The 25,918-nt window shown below is 33.7% G+C and overlaps 1 protein-coding gene across 2 annotated transcripts in view; it reads right to left on the bottom strand.

Moving 5' to 3' along the window:
• Nucleotides 1-25,918, bottom strand: part of EEA1 (early endosome antigen 1) — a 121,442-nt gene that overhangs the window by 45,309 nt on the left and 50,215 nt on the right. For both annotated transcript variants that reach the window (XM_059402358.1, XM_059402359.1), the window contains 5 exons: nucleotides 24,959-25,114; nucleotides 17,282-17,398; nucleotides 8,420-8,758; nucleotides 3,176-3,325; nucleotides 1,387-1,506 (listed from right to left, as the gene is read on the bottom strand). In XM_059402358.1, coding sequence (XP_059258341.1) covers nucleotides 1,387-1,506; nucleotides 3,176-3,325; nucleotides 8,420-8,758; nucleotides 17,282-17,398; nucleotides 24,959-25,114 — 882 coding nt within the window. The remainder of the gene's footprint in view (nucleotides 1-1,386; nucleotides 1,507-3,175; nucleotides 3,326-8,419; nucleotides 8,759-17,281; nucleotides 17,399-24,958; nucleotides 25,115-25,918) is intronic.

Here is a 25,918-nt window from a genome sequence, read left to right as displayed (position 1 = left end):
CACTCTCCTTTCCGTCGAGTCTTTCATCTTCTCAAAGAGGCCTTCCCTGCCAATCCTATCTAATATTGCAGTCCCACCTCCAGCCCCCCCAGATCTTTCCTACTCCCTATTCTTTTTCATCTCCATAGCACTTAACCATGAGAGCAGAGAGCTTTATCTATTTCATTTGCTGCCACAGCCACAAAATCACTTCCTTGGCTAAGAGTAGACATTAAAACACATTTGTTGACTGAATAAATGAAAAAACAAGTAAATGAGTACAATATTTTTATCTCTATCCACCTAACTCCCACCCCACTCTCCAAACTCAGAAGGGTAAGAGAGATGTATTACTTACAGCCTCCTTTAAATTCCAACATTGTTTCTATGGGCACATCATTAGTTTGCCATTTTCTAGAAGGCAGGCACTGTGTCTTACTCATCTCTATATTTTCAGTGCTTACCACAGTGCCTGACATATAGTGCTCAATAATATTCAATGAATTAATCAAAGATTGAAGAAATAAATGAATGTCAAAGTCAAATTTCATTTCATTTCAAATTCATTTCAAACACTTGGGCACCCTCTTCCCCTCACTGTAACAAAACGAAAATTTTACTCCTTTCAATCTTATAAGCTATACTATAGAATCTGTATAAATGTAACCCAACGACTTACATTTTTTTATAACAGTGGTCACATGATAGCTACCATGGTAGATAGTAGGAAAAGACATGACCAAAAATTATTAATGTCTACTGTAAACATAAAATAGTCTTTTTAACTGGGCTAAATTAGGAAATTTTATTTGAATTTTTAAAGTTTTTTAAATACTTTTAAAAATAATAAGCAATAAATAATTTATTTTGATATATATAATTTAATAAATATATTTTATTTAAATAGGTCAATTTAGTAAAAAATTTAATAAAATTTAAATATTTTATACAAGTCTACTTTTAACTACTACTATTTTATCTACTACTATTATCTAGTTATGATAATTTTAAAATAGAAAATTTCAACATAGGGGACGCCTGGGTGGCTCAGTGGGTTAAGCCTCTGCTTTCGGCTCAGGTCATGATCTCAGGGTCCTGGGATTAAGTCCCTCATTGGGCTCCTTGCTCAGCAGAGAGCCTGCCTCTCTCTCCGCCTCTGCCTGCCTCTCTGCCAGCTTGTGTGCTTTCTTTCACTCTCTTTCTGACAAATAAATAAATAAAATCTTTAAAAAAAAGAAAATTTCAAGATAGCAATTAAAAGGAAAAGATTTTCTGATCATCCAGACACTAAAAACTATCAAAGCCCTTCATAATCAAGTTTTTCACATTATCTTGTTTTATAACAAAAGAATAATGATTTGGTTAATTTCTGTTTAAAAGGCTAATATTTCACATACTAATATTTACCTGAGCTTCTCGAAGTTTTGCTGTAGTGCTTTGCTGAAGAGCTTGTTGTTCTTGATGCTGTTGCTTCGTTTTATCTAATTGATGCTGCAATTCTGTAGAATTTGTTACTTTTTCCTTCAACTTAAAAAAAAAATTACAGATTGTCACCTCACAATTTAAAGGCATAATGCTATCATTCGTAAGTATCTGGTATTACACTGTGGAAAACAGTATGGAGGTTCCTCAAAAAGTTGGAAATAGAGCTACCCTACAACCCAGCAATTGCACTTCTGGGTATTTATCCCAAAGATATAAACGTAGTGATCCAAAGGGGCACCTGCATCCCAAGGTTTATAGCAGCAATGTCCACAATAGTCAAACCATGGAAAGAGCCCAGATGTCCATCAACAGATGAATGGATAAAGAAGATCTGGTGTGTGTGTGTGTGTGTGTATGAATATTATTCAGCTATCAAAAAATGAAATCTTGCCATTTGCAACAACATGGATGGAACAGAGGGTATTATGCTAAGTGAAATAAATCAATCTAGAGAAAGCCAGTTATCATATGGTCTCACTGATATGTGGAATTTAAGAAACAAAACAGAGGATCATAGGGGAAGAGAGGAAAAAATAAAACTAGACGAAACCAGAGAGGGAGACACCAGAGAGAGAGGAAACTGTAAGAGACTCTTAATCATAGGAAACAAACTGAGGGTTGCTGGAGGGGAGGTGGGTAGAGGGATGGAGTAGCTGGGTGATGGACATTAAGGAGGGCATGTGATGTAATAAGCTCTGGGTATTACATAAGACTAATGAATCACAGACTGGTACCTCTGAAACCAATAATACATTATATGTCGTTAATAAAAAAAAAATCTGGCATTACTTCAATTCTCAAAATTCTCAAGTCTGAAGAAAAAAATCTAAATTCAGACAATATATAAAATCAACTTTAAAAGCAGTATCTCATTCCTTACTTAATCTTATGATTATAAAACTATTCCCTAGGAATAGACTCTAATCCTAAGAACACAATTCTTTCCCTAGGTTGGCATTTAGTTTATTACTGCTTTTTTGTATAGTAGTATGATCAAGGAATTGCTTACATACAGATTTTTTGTAACAATAATCTAAACCACAGTATCAGTATTTTTTTCTTTCTATAATATACTTATTTACTTACTGGAAAAGAACGGGTTATCTATCATCTCTAAGATTCTAGATCTAGAAGAAAACTAGTTGATGAAGTTACAGATTTTAAATCTCAGTGTTTGCTCAATTCTAGTGGAAGGCATAATTTAATTATAACTTCTACTTTAGCCATTTTTGACAACTGCATTTTTAATTACCATAGCATTCAATCTTGTGCCTAAATTGCAAAAGTGAAAATCTTTAAATGCAAACTCAAAATTTATATGCACCAAATATGTGACATTAAAGATCCTCACCAACTGTGTTCATGTCTCACTGTTTTATTGGGAAGTTGTCTTTCCTGGACAGGAAGACTCCTCCCCTTCAGCAGCCTAATAAAGGTTCACCCCCAGAGTCTTTCTTGCCTCAAGCTAAAAGAGTAGTCTTCTCAACACATTTTAATTGAGACTTTAGAGAATACAGTCACAACAAAATGACCTAATATAGTTAATAATAATTAGGATTTTTTAGTGGGGAGAAATAAATGTCACAATTTAAAGTAAAAACGTCTAATTAAAGCTCTTAACAATTAAAAAATTAGACCATAATACTATTTAAGATGCCTCAAATCTATCAATAAACTTGCTATTATAAAGTAACTTGAAATGTTAGCTTACCTGTTCTTCTAAACGAGAAAGTTTGAGCTGTAGATCAGCCACTTGTTGTTCTTTATCCATCAACTTTTCACTTGAAAGTTGTCTCTGTTCCTTTAGCCTACCATGAGCTTCACCTAGCTGGCGCTCTGTCTCCAGAAGTTTGGTATGTAACTTTAAAAAAGAAAAAGAAAAGTTTGTGTAGTACATATGTGAGAACCCATACACACTCATCACCACCACGACCTACCTTTCTAAACAATATTTTCTTTTTTACCAATATAATTATAAATCATAATTTTCATGTATTTGGGGGGAACCTAAGATTCAGCTGAATTTTAATCACATAAATTATGATGGATCATATAAAACTGAATAAACATCACAGTTTTGGGGCTTTTTGTTGTCTTAAACAAACAGACAGACAAAAATACAGTGGCCCAAAGGCTCTTGTTTGGACTTGAGTGTCAGAATCTCTTGAGGAGCTTAAAACAGTAAAATAAAATTTAAAAATCTGGATGCTCAAGGCAGGTAGGTGGCTTAGTCAGTTAAGCTTCTGACTCTGGATCTCAGCACAGGTCTTGATCTCAGGGTCATGAGTCCAATTAAAAAAGAAAAAAATGAAGACAGTCAAGGTACACACTCAGACCTATTCCACAGTATTTTTTTTTTTATTTCATAGTGATTCTTGTTTTTTCATAATTACAAACTGCCACAATTAACTTATTACATCTGGGTATTGAATAGAACACAAAGCATTCCCAAATTCTCGAATTAGCACATAATTTCTAAATAAACGAGAAGAAAGAGTATTTCTGTTTAAATATTAGGTGTCCCTCATTCATTAACTTTAAAATTCCTACCCAGTTAAAGCTAAAGGAGAGATTTCCCCTGAAACTAAGAACTATCACTCTCTTAAATTCTTTATTTTCTTTAATACTACCAGATAAAGTAGTCAGTTTCTCTTGGGGGAGGGGGAAGTTCCAGTAAAAAAAGAAAAAAAGTCTGTATTAATTTCAGAAGAATAACTGCACAAGTGCTGGGAATATAGAACAAAAATGAGCTATATGATATTTTCAAAAGTTGCAAGACATTTGGCAAGGTTTACACACTAAGAGTGTTCCTAAACACCAGTCTCATAATACATGCAAATGCAAGTACCTCAGCAAAATTAAAAATTAATAACAAACATTCTGTACAATTGCTTTCAATCAAAACTATTCATTTTAAATGCAAAAATATTAACAACCTATAGTCTCTGTGTCATATTTATACTTATATGTACTACACTTACATTTTTTTCCATAAAAATTCATAGTTGATCAGGATAAAGCAAAGTTCTTTTATCTTTTATTAAAGATTTTATTTATTTATTGGTTGGAGAGAAAGAGCATAAGCATGGGGATCAGCAGGCAGAGGGAGAAGCAGGCTCCCCACTGAGTGGAAGCCCAACACAGGCCTCTATCCCAGAACCCTGAGATCATGACCTGAGTCGAAGGCAGACGTTTAACTGACTGAGCCACCCAGGCATCCTAGGATAAAACAAAGTTCTATCAGAAAAGTGGACACCCACTATTTTCTTATGCTATGAAACAATATGTGGCTATTAGAATACACTCTATCCTTAATAAAGAAAACCAAAGTTAATTTTTAAAGTAAAAAACATGTTTCCATCTAACTAAAACAATAATCAGTACCAGTTAAAAAGAATGCATTTATTTTATTCTTGTCCTTAGCCAGCACTCTAACATCTTTCTCTTTTAATTTTTCTTTTTATTCCTTTTTTTATTTTTTAAGATTTATTTACTTATTTATTTGACAGAGAGAGCGAGCGAGCACGCGCGCCCAAGTAGGCAGAAAGGCAGGCAGAGAGAGAGGGGGAAGCAGGCCCCCCGAGCAGAGAGCCCGATGCAGGGCTATATCCCAGGACCCTGAGACCATGACCTGAGCTGAAGGCAGAGGCTTAACCCACCAAGCCACCCAGGTGCCCGTTTATTCCTCTTCTTAATACGCAATGGATTAGCTCTACAAAGTAAATCCCAAACCTTCTCCTTCGTACTACAATACTTAGAAACAATCTAGATATATAAAAGCTAATGAGGCCTTGGAGGTTAATGCATATTTCAAACATCCAAATTGCATGATCTCTTACAAACAGGCATCATCCATGTCTAGTTCTTAAACTTGCTGGATAAGAATCTCCAGCTTATGAAGAGACACAAACTCCAGTTATAAAATAAGTCACAGAGATGAAAAGTATAACTTAGCAAATGCGGTCAATAATACTGTAATAACAAGGTAGAGTGACCAAGGGTGACTACACTCACTATGATGAGCATTCAGTAATGGACAGAATTGTCAAATCACTAGCTGTACACACACCAAAAAATGATACAGAAGAATCTCCTGATATCACTGTTAATGCAATGCACATATAATCAGACTCCTTCCATGTAAGTTTCGATTTAATACATTTTATCTAAATCCCAGAAACCCATGTTTTCCTAACAAGAATCAAATGATGTTCAGCTTCAGAAAACCTTAGAAATCACTTGCCAAATAGTAACACTTCAAAGAGCAGCAGTTTTCAAATTCAACTGCATAATATAATTACAGGGAAAACATTTGAATATGCCAGTGACTATGATTTAATTGGACCAAGGGTGACACCTTCATAAGTTAATTTTTTAATTTAAATTAAATTTAAATTAATCTCCCCAGGTGATTCTGATGTGCAGACAGAACTGAGAACCAAGCAAATTAAAGAGAACCATTGCTCTTTAGTGTAGATTTATTAAAGTGGTAAGAAAAAGGGATGTGTACTATAAATAAATTTGTCATTCAATCTATACAATTCCTGATAAATCCCTGATCTTGATTTAAAAAAAAGAACATCAAAAAAGGGTGTCTAAGGTTGGGAGCAGGCCAAAGTTACTTAAACAATGATGTCTATACCATTTTAGAGTAAACATGTTAAAGAAAAAGAGGTTAAATCAAGAGTAAAAATAGTAAACGCTGGAATTATTAATAGAATGGTCTACCCTAAAATCACAATCCTTTTGAGATACATAGTATACACTCTAGAGTAAATTCAGTTTGCACACCTATATACATAATTTTTTACTCATTACACTCCTAACAATATTTACTAAGTGCCAAGCCCTACTCTAAATCAAATATTAAAATCAAAATATTAACTAATTTAATTCTTATATGTACAGCCCTATGAATAAGATTCAATTATTACCCAAATTAGAGACAAGCAAACAAGCCCAGGTTAAGTACTGTGCCTGAGATCACACACAGCTTGTAAGCCACAGAACTGGAACTCAGGCAGCTGGTTTCTAAATCCAATATGCTGGGACACCTGGGGAGCTCAATCAGTTAAGTGTCTGCCATGGGCTCAGGTCAGGCTCCAGGGAGCCCAGGATCAAGTCCTGAGTCAGGCTCCTTGCTCAATGGGAAGTCTACTTCTCCCTCTCTCTCTGCCCCTCCCACTTGCTTGTGCTTTCTCTTTTCTCTTGCAAATAAATAAAATCTTTAAAATAAATAATTAAATCCACTATGCTATTCAAGATGTATGTTAAATAAATTTTTAAAAATCAAAATGATGACACCCAATCTTTTCATTATATAACATCATTATCTACACATCTGCGGCTATTTTAGGACTGATCATAAACACAAATATGAAGAATATACACGACTGGGGCACCTGAGTGGTTCAGTGGGTTAAAGCCTCTGCCTTGGGCTCAGGTCATGATCCCAGGGTCCTGGGATAGAGCCCCACATCGGGCTTTCTGCTCAGCAGGGAGCCTGCTCCCCCTCCTCTCTCTCTGCCTGCCTCTCTGCCTACTTGTGATCTCTGGCTGTCAAATAAATAATAAAATCTTAAAAAAAAATAATGAGTAAGACACGGTCTTTGCATCCAAAGAGTTCAGAATCTATGAAGAAAGACACGTAAGTTATATGATAATATACTATACTGTGGCAAGTAAAACAATCAAAATATATATATGCTTAAGCCACCTTTGAGGGGTCAGGGAGGAAGAAATGGCAATGGTCAGAAAATGACCAAAAAGTGCCAAGTGAAGTAATCAGTGCATTCATCAAAGAGAAGAGAAATAGGAAGAATATATCAAGCCAAGAAGATAGAAGGACTGATGCCATAAAATCAAGTATCATAGCAGCAATGTCCACAATAGCCAAACTGTGGAAGGAGCTGAGATGTCCTTCAACAGCTGAATTGATAAAGAAGATATGGTCCATATATACAATGGAATATTATTCAGCCGTCAGAAAGGATGAATACCAACCATTTGCATTGACATGGATGGAACTGGAGGGGATTAAGCTAAGTGAAATAAGTCAAGCAGAAAAAGAAAACTATCATATGGTTTCACTCATATGTGGAACACGAGGACATGGGTCATAAGGAATACAGCAGATGACCACAGGGGAAGGGTAGAAAAACTGAATGTGAAGAAACCAGAAAGGGAGAGAAGCCATAAGAGACCCTGGACTTTGGAAAACAAACTGAGGGTTACAGAGGGGAGGAAGGTGGGGTAACCAGGTAATGGGTATTAAGGAGGGAACATGTGGTAATGAGCACTGGGTATTAAACACAACTAATCAATCATTGAACACTACGCCAAAAACTTATGATATACTATATGCTAGCCAACTGAACATTAAAAAAAAAAAAGTGTCAGTACCATTTAAGTGAAAATAGTTGAATATTATCAAAAAAGTGACTAAAGAATTTAATATCCCCCAAATTTCCATTTTTTCAACCAATTTATAATGTTACCTATAAAAAATAAGAACACAGAACTTAAATTTAAGTTAGATATTATTATAAAAATAGCTGTTATGACTAATTTGTTTTTTTCTTTTAAAATATAGATTTTTTATATTATTGATTTATTATTTTTGGTTTATTTTATTTAGAAAATTAACTAACCAAAAAAAAGAGAAAAGATAAGAATTTCTAAATAATGATCAACAATTTAAATTAATTACAATTAACTAATATATGTTGAGTACCTACCATTTGCCAGGTACCATCCTAAGCAATTTATAGGTATTAATTCATAAACACTTCAAAACAGTACTATATGATGGGTGCTAACATATCTTTCTTATTTATTAAGGAAAAGCAAAAATATTTTAAGTATTTTTTAATGAACTATATTATGATCAAGTAACTATCAAGCACACTAAGAAACCACAGGAGGAATTATAATAAATAAAATTAACATCTCTTACTTGATTAACTTCACTTTGGAGTTGTAATCCGTGCTGGTCTTTTTCTTCTCTCTGCTGTTGGAGCTGTTTAAACTCAGCCTTCAGATGCTGGTATTTGGTCTCCACTTCTGATAGTTCTTCTTTGAGCTTCTGTGTAGTTTCCCCCTTTTCACCTAGTTCTGCTTGAATTCTCTGCAGGGAGGTTTCAGATGCAGATAATCTTGACTGAAGCTGCTGACAATCTAAGTCTTTTTGATGAAGGCTTGCTTGTATATTCTTTTTACTCACACATTCTTCATTATGTTTCTCCTCTAACTGAGTAAACTCCAGTTCTTTCTTCAGCAACTTTTCAGACAAGTTCTGAAATATCAATATAAAATTTCCTTTGCTAATATTTATAATTATTCTAATCATTCAATCTTTATAGTAGTATCAACAAAATTAGTCAAAATTGCAATATAAAAACAGTGAAAATACTCTAGCCAAAAAGGATTAAATCATTACATCCTAACTTATTTTATTATTGGCCCACTTCACTAAGTTCTACAAATGTAACTTAAGAATTACCAACAAAATTTTGACATAAAATGAAACAATGAAATCTAGTAGATTCTTCAGGGTATGGAACATATTTATATTCTCCCATCTGAGTTAAATACTAAAACAACCTTCTATCATTAAAAGTTATTTTGAATAACAAAATACAATGGCAATTCTGATTTGGGGTGTTGTAATTTCATAGTTGATAACAGCTTTAGCATAACAATACTATTCACTGCTTTAGTATGCAGATTCATGATTCTTTATTTTTGCTCTTCTTGATAAAGACCATTTTTAAGAGTCATAAGTTTAAGATTAACTCGAATTTCTTTCTATCTGTGTAAAAACAGTGATTTAAAAATAACTTACCTGCTTTATATTTTGTTATTTTACTCAATATTATCAAGCACAGAATATAAAAATGACACCTGCAATCAAAGATCTAGATCAACCAGCCTAATCAAATGTCAAAATCTGGTTTCAGTGAATTGTTCCATGCACATAATGCATGGATCAGAACTCTGACTCAATTCTTTAAGAAAGATAGCTAGGATAGGAAGCCATTATAAGCATCTAATGACTTAATCTGTGGACATTATATTCAATTTTTATATGCAGAGTGCTAGAAGGGGATAATGCAGGACAATCAAAGCCTCTGGTCTTTAAACAGATTATAATCCAAAAGAAACACACACATTAAAAAAAAAAGTTCTAAGAGGAAGTTAAAACATAATGAGCAAAATGAAGCAAAATTCATTTCTCAAGCAAAAATGAATTAATACAAAAACTCTCAGATTTAAGTGTATAATTTTTTTAAAAAATAGAGCAAAGTCAGGTGGGGCTTACAATGACTTAAAAATAAGTTTGAACTTAGTAAAGTGGTGAGAGGAGTTAAATAATATGTATGCATGAATCATGTCATGTCATTCAAAAAGACACAAAAATATTAAGACACAAGGGAATGGAAAAACAAGCTGCACACGGGGAAGAGCAAATACTATTACCTCAAAGGTAGTAATAAGTCCAGCTGCCAAAGTGGGGAAGTTAGTCATAAAGGTTCTTGAACATTTGTCTGAGAAAAGGTACATTATTATAGGTTATCAAGCACAAATATACTATCCTGAAAGATGCTTTAAGTATATGTGAGAGAGACACTCAGAGCTGTCCTACAACTTTTTTTTTTTAAAGATTTTATTTATTTATTTGACAGAGAGAAATCACAAGTAGATGGAGAGGCAGGCAGAGAGAGAGAGAGAGGGAAGCAGGCTCTCTGCTGAGCAGAGAGCCCGATGCGGGACTCGATCCCAGGACCCTGAGATCATGACCTGAGCCAAAGGCAGCGACTTAACCCACTGAGCCACCCAGGCGCCCTGTCCTACAACTTTTTAAAGAATATTCTAAGTTACTGAATTTCATGAATGCCACCATGTTCACATATACTAAGAACTGGGCAGGATACAATTTTAAAACATGCTTAAGGCTAGTAATGAGTTAATGAGTCTTCTTTTCCACAGGCTTAGAGTATGACCAAGTATCCCCATCAGTTTACACACAGATGACCCCCCAGACAGCTTCAACTTTAAGAAATAAGGTATATAACAACTGCAGATTATTTAAAATTTCCTTGTCCTAAAAAATGAATCAAAATTTCCCTGGCTTTATAGCACAAATGAGAAATAATTAAATTTTCTTTAAAAGAAACTAAACCACTTTCTTTCGCTTTAAAAGACTTAATCCACTCACACTCCATGCAGAAGGCTAACTGTATTTAGTATTATAAATTTTCATTCTTATTATGGTCTTCCCATGAAATCTGAAGCAAAATAGTATCGTGAATACATGGTGTTGTGAAGGTTGACTTAAGGACAGTTAGAGTCCCTACAAAAAATTATAATTGTGCTTTCACTTTTCCATAATAATTCTTATAACAAAATATGAAATACATTATCATCCCACTCTCTGGAGGAAGAAGCAAAAGCCTGAAAGAACCTGATATGACTTGGCCAAATGGCAGAGTCATGTATTATGATTCCAAGTCCAATAAATTTTCACAACACAATTTAGAAACAGTGAGTCAATTCATGTTCCCCCAAAAATACCTTATTCAAGTTTAAATTCGAAAATGATTGTGAGGGGGCACCTGAGTGGCTCAGTCAGTTCACGGTCCAACGGTTGGTTTTGGCTCACATCATGATCTCAGGGTCACGAAATCAAGCCCTGTGTCAAGCTCTGTGCTAGGCATGGAGCCTGCGTAAGATTCTCTTCCTCCCTCTCTATCTGTCCCTCCCCTTCTCCCTCGCTCTCAAAAATAAATAATTTTTTTAAATTATTGTTAAACCTAACTCATAACATAATTATCATTTGGGTAAGCAAAATTCCTTCCTTCGAAATGTCCAGTCCTCTTGATTTCCTCACCCACTGTTCGTTCAACAGATTATCTTACAGAGACAATTTCCCTGTATCAGAATGCATTTTTCACTTGTTACTTGCCCAGGTAATGAGAATGAATACAAAAAGATAGCATTTTTTTAATGCTTGCTGGCTTACAAAGTAGTTTCAGGGATCTCATCTTATTTGTTCTTCTAAAAGAGCTTGGTGAGGGGCACCTGGGTGGCTCAGTGGGTTAAAGCCTCTGCCTTCGGCTCAGGTCATGATCCCAGGGTCTTGGGATCGAGCCCCACATCGGGCTCTCTGTGAAACAGGGAGCCTGCTTCCCTTCCTCTCTCTCTGCCTGCCTCTCTGCCTACCTGTGATCTCTGTCAAATAAATAAAATCTTTAAAAAAAGAAAATAAATAAAAGAGCTTGGTGAGAAAGAACAAACTCAACTACTTACTACAGCTTTGCAACATCTCATATTCTTTTGTGCTCTCACATGTTCCCATGCCTTTTGCATATCTAGCTCTCAAAATGAATTGCCATTAACCCCGCTGCCATCTGAAATGTTTCTTAGCATCCCTGAAAACTAAGCTAAAAAGTTATGTCTTCTACAAAAGTCTTTCCTGATTTACTAGGCAGTAAGTTAGGAAAACTTCCACCTTGACCTTGACCCAACCCTGTGTCACACTTAGCAAATAAAAACAAAAACAAAAAACATTGACTGAGGTACTTACAAAAATCTATTAATTTATTTAAGATACATATCACTCCTAAGAGGCAAATGGGCCTAAGCAAGTATCTCTTAGCAAAAGAGGAAAAAAACTTGGGGGAAGCTGTCACAATCAGTCTGTGGCAAAGCTGGGACTTCGACATGACTTTAACCACTGTACTACACTGTTCCTCAGTACGCCACTTTGCAATACAGTGCTAATATACAGCAATAGAACTGCTAGACTATCTGGCTCTTGCTTTGGACTGTGAACACCTTAACACTAGCACTGTTGGAAAGGGAAAAATAATAAAGGATGAAAAAGGGGTGAGAGGTGAAATCCAAAAAATAACTCAGACTCTTACAATGACCTATTTTAGTAGCTTTAAACAATTGATCTGCTCAGAATTTATATAAAAACAGTTAATTAAACTGAGTTGCAGCATTGTGTTTAGAGTACGATTCTTATTAGAAGCTAAAAAGGAAGTTTCTTCAATATCCCCCTTTCAATTTTTCAAAAAACAGGAATTACAAAACACTGATCAAATGCTGAAGATTTTGACATTAGCACAAAAGCAATTATTTTTGCCATTCATTATGTATTAAAATATTATCCATCCACCATGATGCTGCTGTGACCCACAAAAACTGCACAAGGCATTTTATGTAATGGCCTTCATAAGACCATATGCAAAGATTTCCAAATTCAAAACACATGGATATTACTACTGTCAACAACGATGGTTTGCCAAGGACATGGAATGAGGAGAGGTGGGAGAGGCAGAGAGCAAGGATAAGAAAAGGATGCATGTCTGTGCTTACTTTAACTGGTAATAAAATCCTAAACAAGAAAACATTTTGGAAAAAAAAAATGAAGTCTTACACTTATATAAGGATTATTAAGATTAGTATAAGATTCTATTATTCCCTAATCAATAATATTCCAGTCTTACCACACTAAATCATCTTGATTCTATATATTATTCATCAAATAACCATAATACTTCCTCTAAAAATGTGTGTGTATGTGTACATATATACAATCTGTGCTTCATTAACTGACTACACATTTCAGGCTATCCATGTCAAATCATGCCCTTTATTAATCATTTAATGTTTTAAAATTACATAATAAATAACACTGATCATAAACATTCACATCATGTACATATATATCCTGGTCAGTTTCCAAAAAGTAGAATGTCACCCCTGATCTCAAATTAAAAATCACACTGAGAGACAAAGATAAAACTATACTGTATGTAAATGTTTTCTACGTTATAGCTTGACAAGAGAAAAAAGGTGGAGGGAGGGTAGACAGGTATGTTTCATAAGCCAGAGAAAAAGATCAAGTCAGCATCAACAGCTGACAGAGAGGGGCACCTGGGTGGCTCAGTGGGTTAAGCGTCCGCCTTTGGCTCAGGTTATGATCCCTGAGTCCTAGGATTGAGTCCCATATCTGGCTCATGGCTCAGGCAGAGAGCATGCTTCTCCCTCCTCCCTGCTACTGTTCTCTCACTATCTTTGTCTTTCTCTCTCTCTCTCAAACAAATAAAATCTTAAAAAAAAAAAGAAAAACATTGACAGAGAAACAGACAATGGTGAACAGGTATAAATACTTCAGAAAATTATTTGAGGTAACCTGCTAAATTTGAACATGTGTGCAGCCTACAAACCAGCAATTTCACTTTGGAGTATATAACAGAGAAATTCTTGCACAAATGCATGAGATTTGCATGTGAATGTGCATAGCTGCAATATCTGTAATAGCAAGGAGAAATGAAATCTTTGTGAAAGAGTAGGAAGTATGCATAGATCAATTCTGGATACCAAAGAATAATATAATTGTCACACTAGAGACCATTAATGGTATTGAATTACAAGCTAAGCCAGTTCCTTTTTTTTTTTTTTTCCCATGAAATATCATTTTTTCTAGAAAGAAAAACAGACAAACCATGATTATTCAGACTTGGGTAGAAAAAGAACCTGTCACTTAAAAGAAGAGAACTGATACTATGTGTTTCCAATAATAAAATTTGAGCTTTCAAATGAAGCTTAGACTTTTAGAAAACTTGTATCCATCACCATGAGCTTGACACTTTCTCATACTTGTCTATTCAGAGATAGATGGTGATATTGACAAATGGTACTGTTTTTATATTGTAAAATGAAATCTGTCAACATTTGGAAGATCTGCACAACCAATATTTTCCACATGATTAAATGCATGATGTTATAAAATCATGTACAGGAAAGATCTACTCAAAAGGCAAGAAAAACTAATAAATTTAAAGTTACAAGTATAAAAATAGCACTGATATGGTTTCAGATTCTCCGTTGTAACTAACTTTTGAAAAACTATGCCTTATCTAGTCTCGTTATAGAATCAAATAAAAATAGCTATAATTATCTGGAAAGGTTAAGATATTCCTTTTTCCAACTACAGATCTGTATGAGTCTGAATTTTTTTCATACCCTTCAACCACAAACAACAAATGAAATGTAAAAGCACATATGAGAATACATCTGTCCTAATATTAAGCTAGACATTAAAGTGGTTCACAAAATATAAAACATCACCACTATTTTTTGTTTTGAAAAAATGGTCATTTTTCATAAGAAATGGTATTTATGTTAATATTTAATAATATTTTTAAACATTATGTATTTTAATGTTTCATTATATATTTTAAAAATACATACATTTTTAAAAATTTTGTTTTAATCTCTGGGGCACCAGGGTGGCTCAGTGGGTTAAAGCCTCTGCCTTTGGCTCAGGTCATGATCCCAGGGTCTTGGGATCCAGCCCCTCATCCGGCTCTCTGCTCAGCAGGGAGCCTGCTTCCCTCTCTCTCTGCCTCCCTCTCTGCCTATTTATGATCTCTGTCAAATAAATAAAATCTTTAAAAAAAATTTTTATTTTGATCTCTAATATACTTAGTACCCATAGATATAATCCAAAAAAACAAAACCTCTTTGGGGTCCGTAACAATTTTGAGAATATATAGCATTTCTGAAAGGAAGAGGTTTGAGAACTATTGTCACAAGCAAAATGTCACAAGCAAAAAATACCCTAGGGGCGCCTTCATGGCTCAGTGGGTTAAGCCTCTACCTTTGGCTCAGGTCATGATCTCAGAGTCCTGGGATCGAGCCCCACATCAGGCTCTCTGCTCAGCAGGGAGCCTGCTCCCCCGTGCTCTTTCTACCTGCCTTTCTTGCCTACTTGTGATCTCTCTCTGTCAAATAAATAAAAAAAAAAATCTAAAAAAAAAAAAAACCCTAAATCTTTGTAGATTAAAATTGTATCTGTTATCTCATACAACTTCTGAGGGTCAGGAATCCAAAAACAGCTTAGCTGGTGGTTCTACCTCAGGGTTTCTCCTGACATTGTAGTAAACTGTGAGCCAAAGCTATAGTCTCTGACGACTTCATAAGAACTGGAAGAACTGCTCCAAGCTCATTCACCTGGCTATTGGTAGGAGGCTCGATATTTATAGCTAATTATATTTGTCTCTTTTTCCCCCTCTACCATGTTCTTTTCTTTGGTTTTTCCCATGTTATAGCTCAATAAAATATTAGGTTCAACTCAAGAAGCAAAGCCAACAAATTCACCATACTGTTCAATAAAAGGGTTTAATGACTCCCTACTCCACCACCACCAAAAAAGTAAAAACATAGAAGAAAAGTACTAACAATTACCTACCCTGTCCCCAAAACTAAGGAAAGCTACAGCAGTCCAAATAGCATAGTACTGGCATAAAGACAGACATACAGACCAATGGTATAAGCACAGAGAGCCCATTAAAAAACACTCACACACATGGTCAAATTATTTTTAACAACGGTGCCAAGAGCACAGAAAAGGAAAGTCTTTTCAACAAATGGTGCAAGAGAAACTATCCATATGTAAAAGAACAAAACTAAATGCTTACCTTATGCTATTAAGTCAAAATGAATCAAAGACCAAAACGTAAGACCTAAAACTATAAAACTATTAGAAGAAAACACAGGGGGAAAGCTTCATGGGATTGGATTTGGCAATGATTTCTTAAATATGTCACCAAAAGCAAAAAGAGAGAAACTGGATTATGTCAAATCAAAAACTTGGTGCATCAAAAGTATGACTGTAATTTATAATAAAAATTATATTAGGTTTTCATTGCCATTTCTGGAAGAGCTCCCAAAACCCTTGGAATTTCCTAAGTGATATGAGCAACGAAAATGTCTTTTGCTTATGCATAACAAGCCCCTTTCAACCACCAATGAGTTTATGTTTACAAGGTGATTTTTTAGAAAGACCCTAAGATTGGGGGCTGGTTGCCACAGCAATCAACCAGGATTAAAGGGTTAGAACTTTCAACCAGATCCCTTATCAACACCTCCCCTGCCCCTACCCACCACTACCTCAGGGAGGGGATAGGAGCTGAAGGTTGAGTTAATCACCAATAGCCAATAATTTATCAATCATGCCTATGTAAGGAGACCTCCTTAAAAACTCAAGGATTAAGGTATGGAGAGATTCTAGGTTGGTGAACATACAAAGAAAGCACCCAGAGAGAGCACAGAAGCTCCATGCCTTTTCCCACACAACTTACCCTATGGATCTCTTCCATCTGGCTGTTCTTGAATTATAATCTTTTAAAACAAACCAGTAATCTGGTAAGTAAAATGTTTTCCTGTGTTTTGTGAAACACTCTAGAAAATTAATCAAATCTAAGGTAAGGGTTGTGGGAGCCTCCTATTTATAGTCATTTAGTACAAAGTACAGGTAATAACCGGACTTTCAATTGGTTATGGCGGGGGGCGGGGGGGGGGGGCGGTGGAGAACAGTCTTGTGGGACTAACCCCTTAAACTGTGAGATTTGACACTATCTCCAAGTAAATGGTGTCAGAATTGTTACACTGTATGATATTAGCTGGTGCCACACAACTGTTGATGTGAGGAACATACATTTGGTGTCAAAAGTAAAGGTGTAGTAGGGTATTGAGAATACAGGAGACACACAGGAGTGTTTTTCCTTTACATACAATATAAGGCGGCGGTGAATGGAGAGTTGTTCAAAGAGTGCAAAGTTTTAGTTCTGCAAGATGAAAGAGTTCTGGAGATTGGTTTCATAACAATGTGAATGTCCTTAAAGACTCAAAAACCAGAATAAGTCATGCTATATTCATGCCAATATATATACAACATACACAAGATTACAATTTAAGATATATAAAAGCAATTCACCACTATATATAGTTTTTAAATTCTCACCTGATTTCTTTGTGTTAATTCATTAAGTGAAATTTTAAGTTTTTGTAGTTCCTGTACATATACAGCAACTTCCTGGGGGCCTTTCGCAAGTTCACTCCTTAGCTGGCTTATTGTGGCCTTAAAAAAAGAAAGAAAAAAAATTAGAGAAAACTAAAATGGAAAAGGAAATGGGAGTATCCAAAGGTTTTAAAGTTATACAGATTTCTGTCACTGTTGTTGTTAAATTGAAAAAATACTTAGAAGTTTCAACTTAGTTCTTTTTCCTGCATGTCTGAAAATTTAACCAAAATGCACGACTTCATTTTGCATGAAATGAAGAGTTGGCATCCAACTTTAAGTGTCTGAGTCAGCATCAAAATATAAATTTGAATTTACTGGCTCTGAAACTCTGTACTTTAATCCTTCTGAATTTAAAGAAGATATGCAGGGCACCTGGGTGGCTCAGTGGGTTAAGCCTCTGCCTTTGGCTCAGGTTATGATCTCAGGGTTCTGGGATCTAGTCCTGCATCCAGCTCTCTGCTCAGCAGGAAGCCTGCTGCCCCCTCTCCCTCTGCCTACCTCCCTGCCTACTTGTGATCTCTCTCTCTCTGTCAAATAACTAAATGAAATTTTAAAAAATAAAGAAAGAAAGAAGATATGCAAGCTATTTTTCTCCCAATTTCTATAGGAAATTTCCTTTTAATTAAAAAACATGTTAAATAAATGCAAACATACAATACAGAATCACCTTGGAAAGGTGGTAAATCATCTTTTTGACTATAATTTTAAGTCTTTGTCCAAAGAAGTTATATAGTTTTATTTGATATAGTTTCATTAAGCTGGGCCACTCTGTGATCAGGTATAACAGCTGGATGTGAATTTGCTTTAATGTGTTTTAACATTTTTTAATGACATTAAGACAATGGTTTCATCATTTAAAAAATGAAAGAAAAGTAATCAAAGATCTTGGAAACAGAAATTTCCTACACATGAGAGTTTCAACTGGGGAGAGAGAGACTTAAGTACTGCTTTTTAAGTATGGTTTCCTGAAAGTGAACTAACAGAGTAACTTTATATTTCTAATATTGCCTATTGGCTTCCCTTTTTACATTCCCAAAGCGACAATCATTTTCATTGTCTATATTCTTTATTAGTAAGTAAACTGCCTATGAAAAAGACAAAAATTTTTTAAAATCTTTCCTAATAAACCCATTAGTAGTTATCTATATCCAACACTACAAATAAGTACTTTCATTTTTAAGGGAGAAACCTTAGACAGCTATCAATTTATTTTGACAATAAGGCCAAGAGATCTTCCACTACTCTTCTTTTGGAAACCCTTCTAGTATGTGTGACACTTTTTGTTTTTTTAAAAAGGATTCTTATTGGTGGTATATATCTCTTCATCCATCACAGTGCTTTGGTTTAAAGTTTTGGAAACCATCTTATAAAGGAAGTTAAGTAATTAAACTGAATGATCAAATACTTGGGCTTATATTATTTTAATAATCATAAGTTAAAAAACTAGTTTTTTGAGTGTTTTCCAAACTGTCTTAAAGTCAGTTAAGACTTTTAAAAACTTTTAAAAAACATTTCAAAAATGTTTTGGCATTTTTGAGCATGGCAGCATGTCTGAGATATCGTCCTGTTCTGACCTTTTAAGGAAAACATTCATGTAAATAAACCAATTCTAATACAATGAAAGGCAATGTGTCATACTGCTTTACAGTTACAGCTTATATAGCATGTTTCAATAATAACTGATATGTGCTACTGTATACTTAAGGAAATGTTGGGGGTTTTTCTTGTTTTTAAATAGGTGTGGAACTCTCTATGGGGCTTGAACTCATGACCCTGAGATCAAGACCTGAGCCAAGATTAAGAGTCAGACACTTAACTGAGCCACTCCGGCGCCCCAAAGAAGGAAATGTTTAAATATTCGTTTTTTTAACTATAGTCAAGTTAAAGGTATATTCTAATAACTTCTTTCTTAAATTGACCATGTAACCTTTTCATTGATATTGGGAGTTTATTTCAAACTGCTATTTCCAACAACTCTGAATCTCAGATCATTTTCTGTTAGTAACATTATGGATGTTAACAGAAATATTAGGAACAGTTCGGCTATTTTAAATTACAGATTTAGCAGAGTAACACATAATAAACAAAAATAACAATATATATTAAGATACAAATTATGAGTATATTTCATTAAAATACCATGATTCTGCATTTAAGTATATTAGATATAGTAAGCCAAGAGTAACATCTATCTATTTGCTAATTAACTCCAAAATGTAGAAACAACAAGCAAAATATAAAGGAAAAATACCCCAAAATATCTTGTTATTATATTTTACAGTTTTTAGATACATTCATATAAATGATTTTATAATTTTAATACCTTAAGAACTAGATACTAGGTGTATCATTTATCCTTTACACACTAAATATGTACTTTTTAGCAAGTATTTGAAATTTTTTATTTTACTCAAGGGTGGAAAAAGAAAGATGAGGAAGAATTTATACCAAAAGGTGTATTTTAGTCATGGGAAGGGGAGGAGGGGAGTGAATTACAGAAATCACCTTCTTGTTTTACTTTATGAATCACTGTAATCTTTCCAATGATCATGTATTATGGCTTGTATAGGGGAAAAAATAAAAATTATAAAAAGTCAAAATTTGCAAGGAAATAAATAAAACCCTTGTTCAAATATGACTATGGGTGAAATTTAAACAAAGATGCCTCTCCACATTGACTTTTCTCACTAACAGGCCAGACTCAGCTGTGCCTTGAGGCTTTAATAGCTGTACTGCCTCTTCCCGGGAATGATCGCTCCCAATTCTTTACACTGATTCTCGCTTACTTCTCAAACATAACCTCCTTAAGAAGGTCCGACATTATTGCCAGCTCCACTACACTACTGCCCATACATACACCCTGCTTTATTTTTCTTTTTTTTTCCACCCAATTGCCCTACCCTTCCACCCCCTTTCAGAAACTCTCAGCTTGTTTGTTTCCTATGATTAAGAGCCTCTTATGGTTTGTCTCCCTCTCTGGTTTCACCTTATTTTTCCCTCCCTTCCCCCATGATCCTCTATTTTGTTTCTTAAATTCTACGTATGAGTGAGAGCCTATGGTAATTGTCTCTGACTGACTTATTTCGCTTAGCATAACAGCCTCTAGTTCCATCCACATTCTTGCAAATGGCAGGATTTCATTCTTTTGATGGTTGAGTAGTATTCCACACATATCACATCTTCTTTACCCATTCATCTACCAATGGATGTCTGGGCTCTTTCCACAGTTCAGCCATTGTGGACATTGCTGCTATAAATGCTGGGGTGCTGATGCCCCTTCAGATCACTACATTTGTGTCTTTGGGGTAAATACGTAGTAGTGCAATTGCTGGGTAGTAGTGAAGCTCTATTTTCAACTTTTTGATGATGTCTATACTGTTTTCAGAGTGACTTCACCAGCTTGCATTCCCATCAACAGTGTGGGAGGGTTCCCCTTTCTCTGCATCCTTGCCAACATCTGTCATTTCCTGACTTGTTAATTTTCCTGCTTTATTTTTCTTTATAGCACTTAGCATTAACTGACTTTCTATCATGATTTGGTTTACTTACATACTGTCTGGCTTCCACAAAGAAATATAACTGTATGAGAGCAGGCACTCTGTCTTACTCACTATTGTATTCCCTACACCTAAAATAGTTGATGACCCTAGATATTCAAAAAATACTCACTAAAGAAATGAGTGATTTGTCTCCAAGGAGTTAATAAATTTTTGGTCCCAATATCAGACCCAATAAAATAGTCTGCATTTCCTTGGAGCCATGTTATTGAATTCAACACTGGATTTTTACTAAAAATCTTAAATTAAAAAATAATTAAGGAAAGAAAGTATTTAAGGTATTATTTAAGATATAATTGAGGAAAGATAAAGCTAATGCTTTAGAATTATAATTACTATTCTAATACTATATTACTATTAGTAAATAATCATTTAAAGATGGTTATAAATTTGCTTATTAAAAAAAATGAGTATCTTTGAAGTTCTGAGATTGCCTTAAAACACAAAATTGCCATATGACAATAGAAGGTGCTATGTATTACTAAAATTAAAAGCCCTCCAAAAAACACATTACCTCAAGTTTAAGCATCTCCATTAGAAAGCAGAAAAAAAAATAATAAAATGATGGATGAAAGGTGGAAGACAAGACTGACAAAAGTACACAATGAACATACAAATGTCTGAACATACTGTTAGATCTGACCTCTGATATTTACATACTTTTAAAAGACAAATAAGTATTCTCTTTAATAACTATGCATGAGTATAATCATTTTTATTCCATCTTTATAAATATTTTAGCTTTTAAAATGAGTTTATTTGGAATACATTAAGATTCCTAAAAGATCATTTCCATTAAAGACCACACCAAATATAAGTTCATTACAGCTTTGATATTTTCAATAATGTATATTTTTTTAAATAATGTGGTTTAACCCTTAAATCCTCAATTTCTGATCTATAACAGTATTTTCAAATGCTTTAGAATAAGTTATTTTTCTAAAATATCTAGACCAAAAAAAAAAAATTGTCAATGATTCATAAGGTATATATAAATGAAAGTAATGGAACATAAGAACATACTTAATATTACATGTTAGATTATGTCTTCCACCTCAATTAGAAATACCAAAGAAATCATTATTTTTGGCTTCTTTAATTCCTTTTAATGTATTTTGTTTCAGACACAGTATATAGGCTCTGTGAAGTAGTAATATATAAAATAATTTTTTTCATTAAGTGTTACAATCCACCAACAAATTGGAGAATAGGATTGAATTTTATTAGATCAGTAAAATACATGTCATATATTTAAAAAGTAAGCAGAAGATAAAAACAAATGGAGTTATAGATAAAAAGATAAGAATAAATAAATGAGATGGACTACCTAGACATTAATTTTTTAATATGAAAATGGTATGAGACATATTCAAAAGTATTTTAAGTTGTATTCAATATAAATATTATAACATACAATATGGCAAAATATAAAAAGTAATAACAGTAAGTATTAGGTCAAGATTAATAGCACAGATTTACTTATAAGGCAATTATCAGACCACCCAAAATGAGAGAAAATGATAAAGAAAGACTGCAGGCTTTGGAGAAGACCTGAGTTCTAAGCTTCCTTACATGAAGTGCATGCACTTAAATAATTTATTTACCTTCACTGAACCTCAGATTCCTTCCATAAAAACAAAACATAATACTTCATTTATAGGTTAAAAGAAACAAACAAGACCATATATTTAAAGTACCTGGCATAGTATCAAAAACCTAGCAGTACTCAAAAAGTTAAGAGTTTGTTTCCAATAATAATATTACGCTGACTCTTTGTCTACCATTTCCTAAAGTTGTTCTAAAGACTTCAGTATAATGCAAGGTCTCAATCATTGCAAACCTATTTGCTAATTATGTAGAAAGTAAATATTATCCTTGTTTTACTAAAAATATGATGAAATGTTAAGTCGCTATTCAGCAAGAATAAATTTATTTTAAAATTTATTTCAAAACATTTTAAAAAAAAATTTCATGAAAATGTGCAGAATGGATTTCTATGCCATTTTTCTTCTCCAGAAACATCTTTCTGAGAGAAAAAAAAAATCATTGTTTCCCACAATCAACCTTGTTGACAGAAGGACAGTACAGGAAGACACTAAATCCTTTTCTCCCAAATCTTATATAATTCTAGTTATGCTTTTTCATCTTAAATGACCTCCTCATAACATATAAAGATAATTTAATCTACATGAATAAAAATGAAAATGTACAAAAATCTTACATATTAAACAAATTATTAAATAAAATATTACTCAGAAATATTTTCCCACATACATTTTTCCCAAAATGCAAGTAAATATATAAATTTCTTCTCCCTGTTCAAATTCTACTTGTCTAGCAAGTAAATATGTAACTTGTAAATAAGAACTTGTAAATAAGTAACTCCATAATTCTCAGCTGGAAAAGGTCAGAGAAGATTGTACTTTAAAATAGATATCATAATAGTGTCATTACTATGATTCAATTTTAGTCACCCTACTATATTTGTTTGGAAACTTCAAACAACATTAAAGGAATGTTTTCAATCAAAAAGAGAATATAATTTTTTAAAAATTTGAGAAATACTAGTGGGAAGGCAGATTTAATAAAAATAATTCTTACTGAAACACAGAAATAAATGACTCAATTCACCCAAATTCAAGCATTTCTGCTTTCACATTATCTGAATGGGATTTTTCCTCATGAGACTTCTTTGATTCAGCATCTCCTTGATTACATAGTAGAACCGTTTAACTGGCTTCAGTAAGTTCATGAACCCCCTGAAATTGTTTTAAAAACTGTGGCGTTGTATGTCACTGGGCTACAAGATCACTTTTAGGAAATCTGCAGCTTTAAAGTCTAAAGTACTAATCATCATAAAGTTTCATATGCCTATGCATGTAATACCCATAAACTTTCCTCCCATTAGGAGGAAGAAAAAGGATGACATGGTTATCTATAATATTTATACTCCATAGATCGTTGTATTACTAATTGTGAACAGAGTGGCTTTTAGATCACTAGCTTTAAAATTCCAAGAAAGAAACGCAAACTGAAATGTCACTATAACTCAACTTTTTAAACTGAAAATATGAAAAACAGAGCTCCACATAAGAGAGCTTAAGAACTAAAAACAATTAATAGACTATTAATAGATTTTTAAAAATCCTCTATAATACAGTATAAGGGGAAAAGGCTAGCATTTTTAAGCAAATATATTTATTACATATCCTAGAGCTTGTCATATACTGACATAATTATGTATCTCAAAGGCCAAAGTCAAGTCATGTGACATATAGTAAAAGAACTGAAAATGTTTATCCTGGAAGAGAAAGAACTCAGTAAATATGAACAGTCTTCAAATATCTCATGTGGAAAAAAAGGAACAATTTATTCTGTGTAATTCCTAAGGAGAACTGGACCCAGTGCATGTAAATTACAGTAAAATAAATGTCAACTCAACAGAACAACTGACCTACAAAGAAATATGCACCTCCTAGAATACCTAACAAGTAAGTATCACTTATCAGATGCTATTTATAGAGGGGAATACTGGGCAAAGTGTTAGACTTAGCTGATTTTTAAGATTTCTTTCAACAACATAATTCAATAATTGGTAAGTGAGAAACAAACCTACAAGAAAATAAGTTTTTCCTAAATATTTTTTCTGAACAACTCTGGTTGTTCAGAAAAGGTAAAAAGGTAAAAAATGTAAAGGTAAAAAAGGTAAAAAATGAAATCATACTTCCTTTACCTCTACCAAGCTGATGTAAACTCAATTACCACTTATTGACTAGCTTGGATCAAATTTAACTTTAAATATTATCTCTCCACATTATATATCATTTATTAAATAAAACAATACTCTTACACATTCTTCTCTACATGTCTAGCTACATAAAGCAAAGTTAAATACTGTCTCTCAGATTAGACTGATTACATACAAATATCATCAGAGCAAATGAAAGTCAAATACTGTTTTGACAGATCACTCAGGAAAATCTCAAATGTTGTCTTTACTCAATAGTATACACTAAACAAGTTAACAAAAGTCACATTTGGGCATACTGAACTTATTTACCTCTGAGTTGGCATATTCTGCCTGTAACTTTTTGCACTCATCTTTGAGTTTTTCAGATTCTTTCTCACATTCCAATGTCATGTTGTCCATTAGTGTTTGAACTTGTACCAGTTCTTTCTTTAGCACAGCAACATCTTCTATACCAGGTCTCTGAAGCTGTAGAGCACATTTTCATTAAAAAATAAGGTAAGAAAACTAAAAGAACACACATTTTTATATAGTTTTACTACAAAGACATCAAAATGAAAATAATCTTTGATATCAACTATTGGATTGCAAACATTGACCACTGATCTTTCCACCAACAAGCCTCTCCTCGTCCCAAAACATATGTCCTATTTAATAGTATTACCACTCAAGGCGCAAAACGGCAAATTCACAATTATTCTAAGTGCTTTATTTGCTTTCTTTTCCTTCACAAACTACACCCAATGATCATAACAATCACTTGATAAATGTCACATTTTGAAGCATAAATGCCTCATCTTCTATCCTAGAAAACTGGTAATAAAAATAAAGGAGCTGATGTAAGCATAATTAGGGTTTGTTGCAGACTGGATATGGTTGATTTTATTGATATATTTATTGAACCCTAAATAAAGGACAGAAAGGAGTCAAGGGCAGATTCAAGCTTTTTAAACCTTGGGAGACTGTTGAAGATGTGTAATACCAATGACAGAAACATAGCTGAGGAGGAAACATGATGACTTGATGTTACATTTGTTGAATTTGAAATGAAAGCTAGAAATGCAATCAGGAGTATCCTAAAAGTAGGTCGATTTATAAAACCAAAGTGCAAAGAAAGGTCAGGATCAGAGATGCAGATAGGAAAGAGCAAAAAGATGGATAACATTAAGATAGAAACAGCGAAAATGCTAAGCAAAAAGATAATATTAAGATAGAAAAGCAAAAATATTAAGGTAATAAATTTTGCATCCTAGATTCCATTTCTATGTAAAA

This window comes from Mustela nigripes, chromosome 6 (assembly GCF_022355385.1).
Source record: "Mustela nigripes isolate SB6536 chromosome 6, MUSNIG.SB6536, whole genome shotgun sequence".
Taxonomy (NCBI): domain Eukaryota; kingdom Metazoa; phylum Chordata; class Mammalia; order Carnivora; family Mustelidae; genus Mustela; species Mustela nigripes.
Note: the sequence above shows the minus strand (reverse complement) of the source record. Positions and strands in the feature narration are given on the sequence as shown.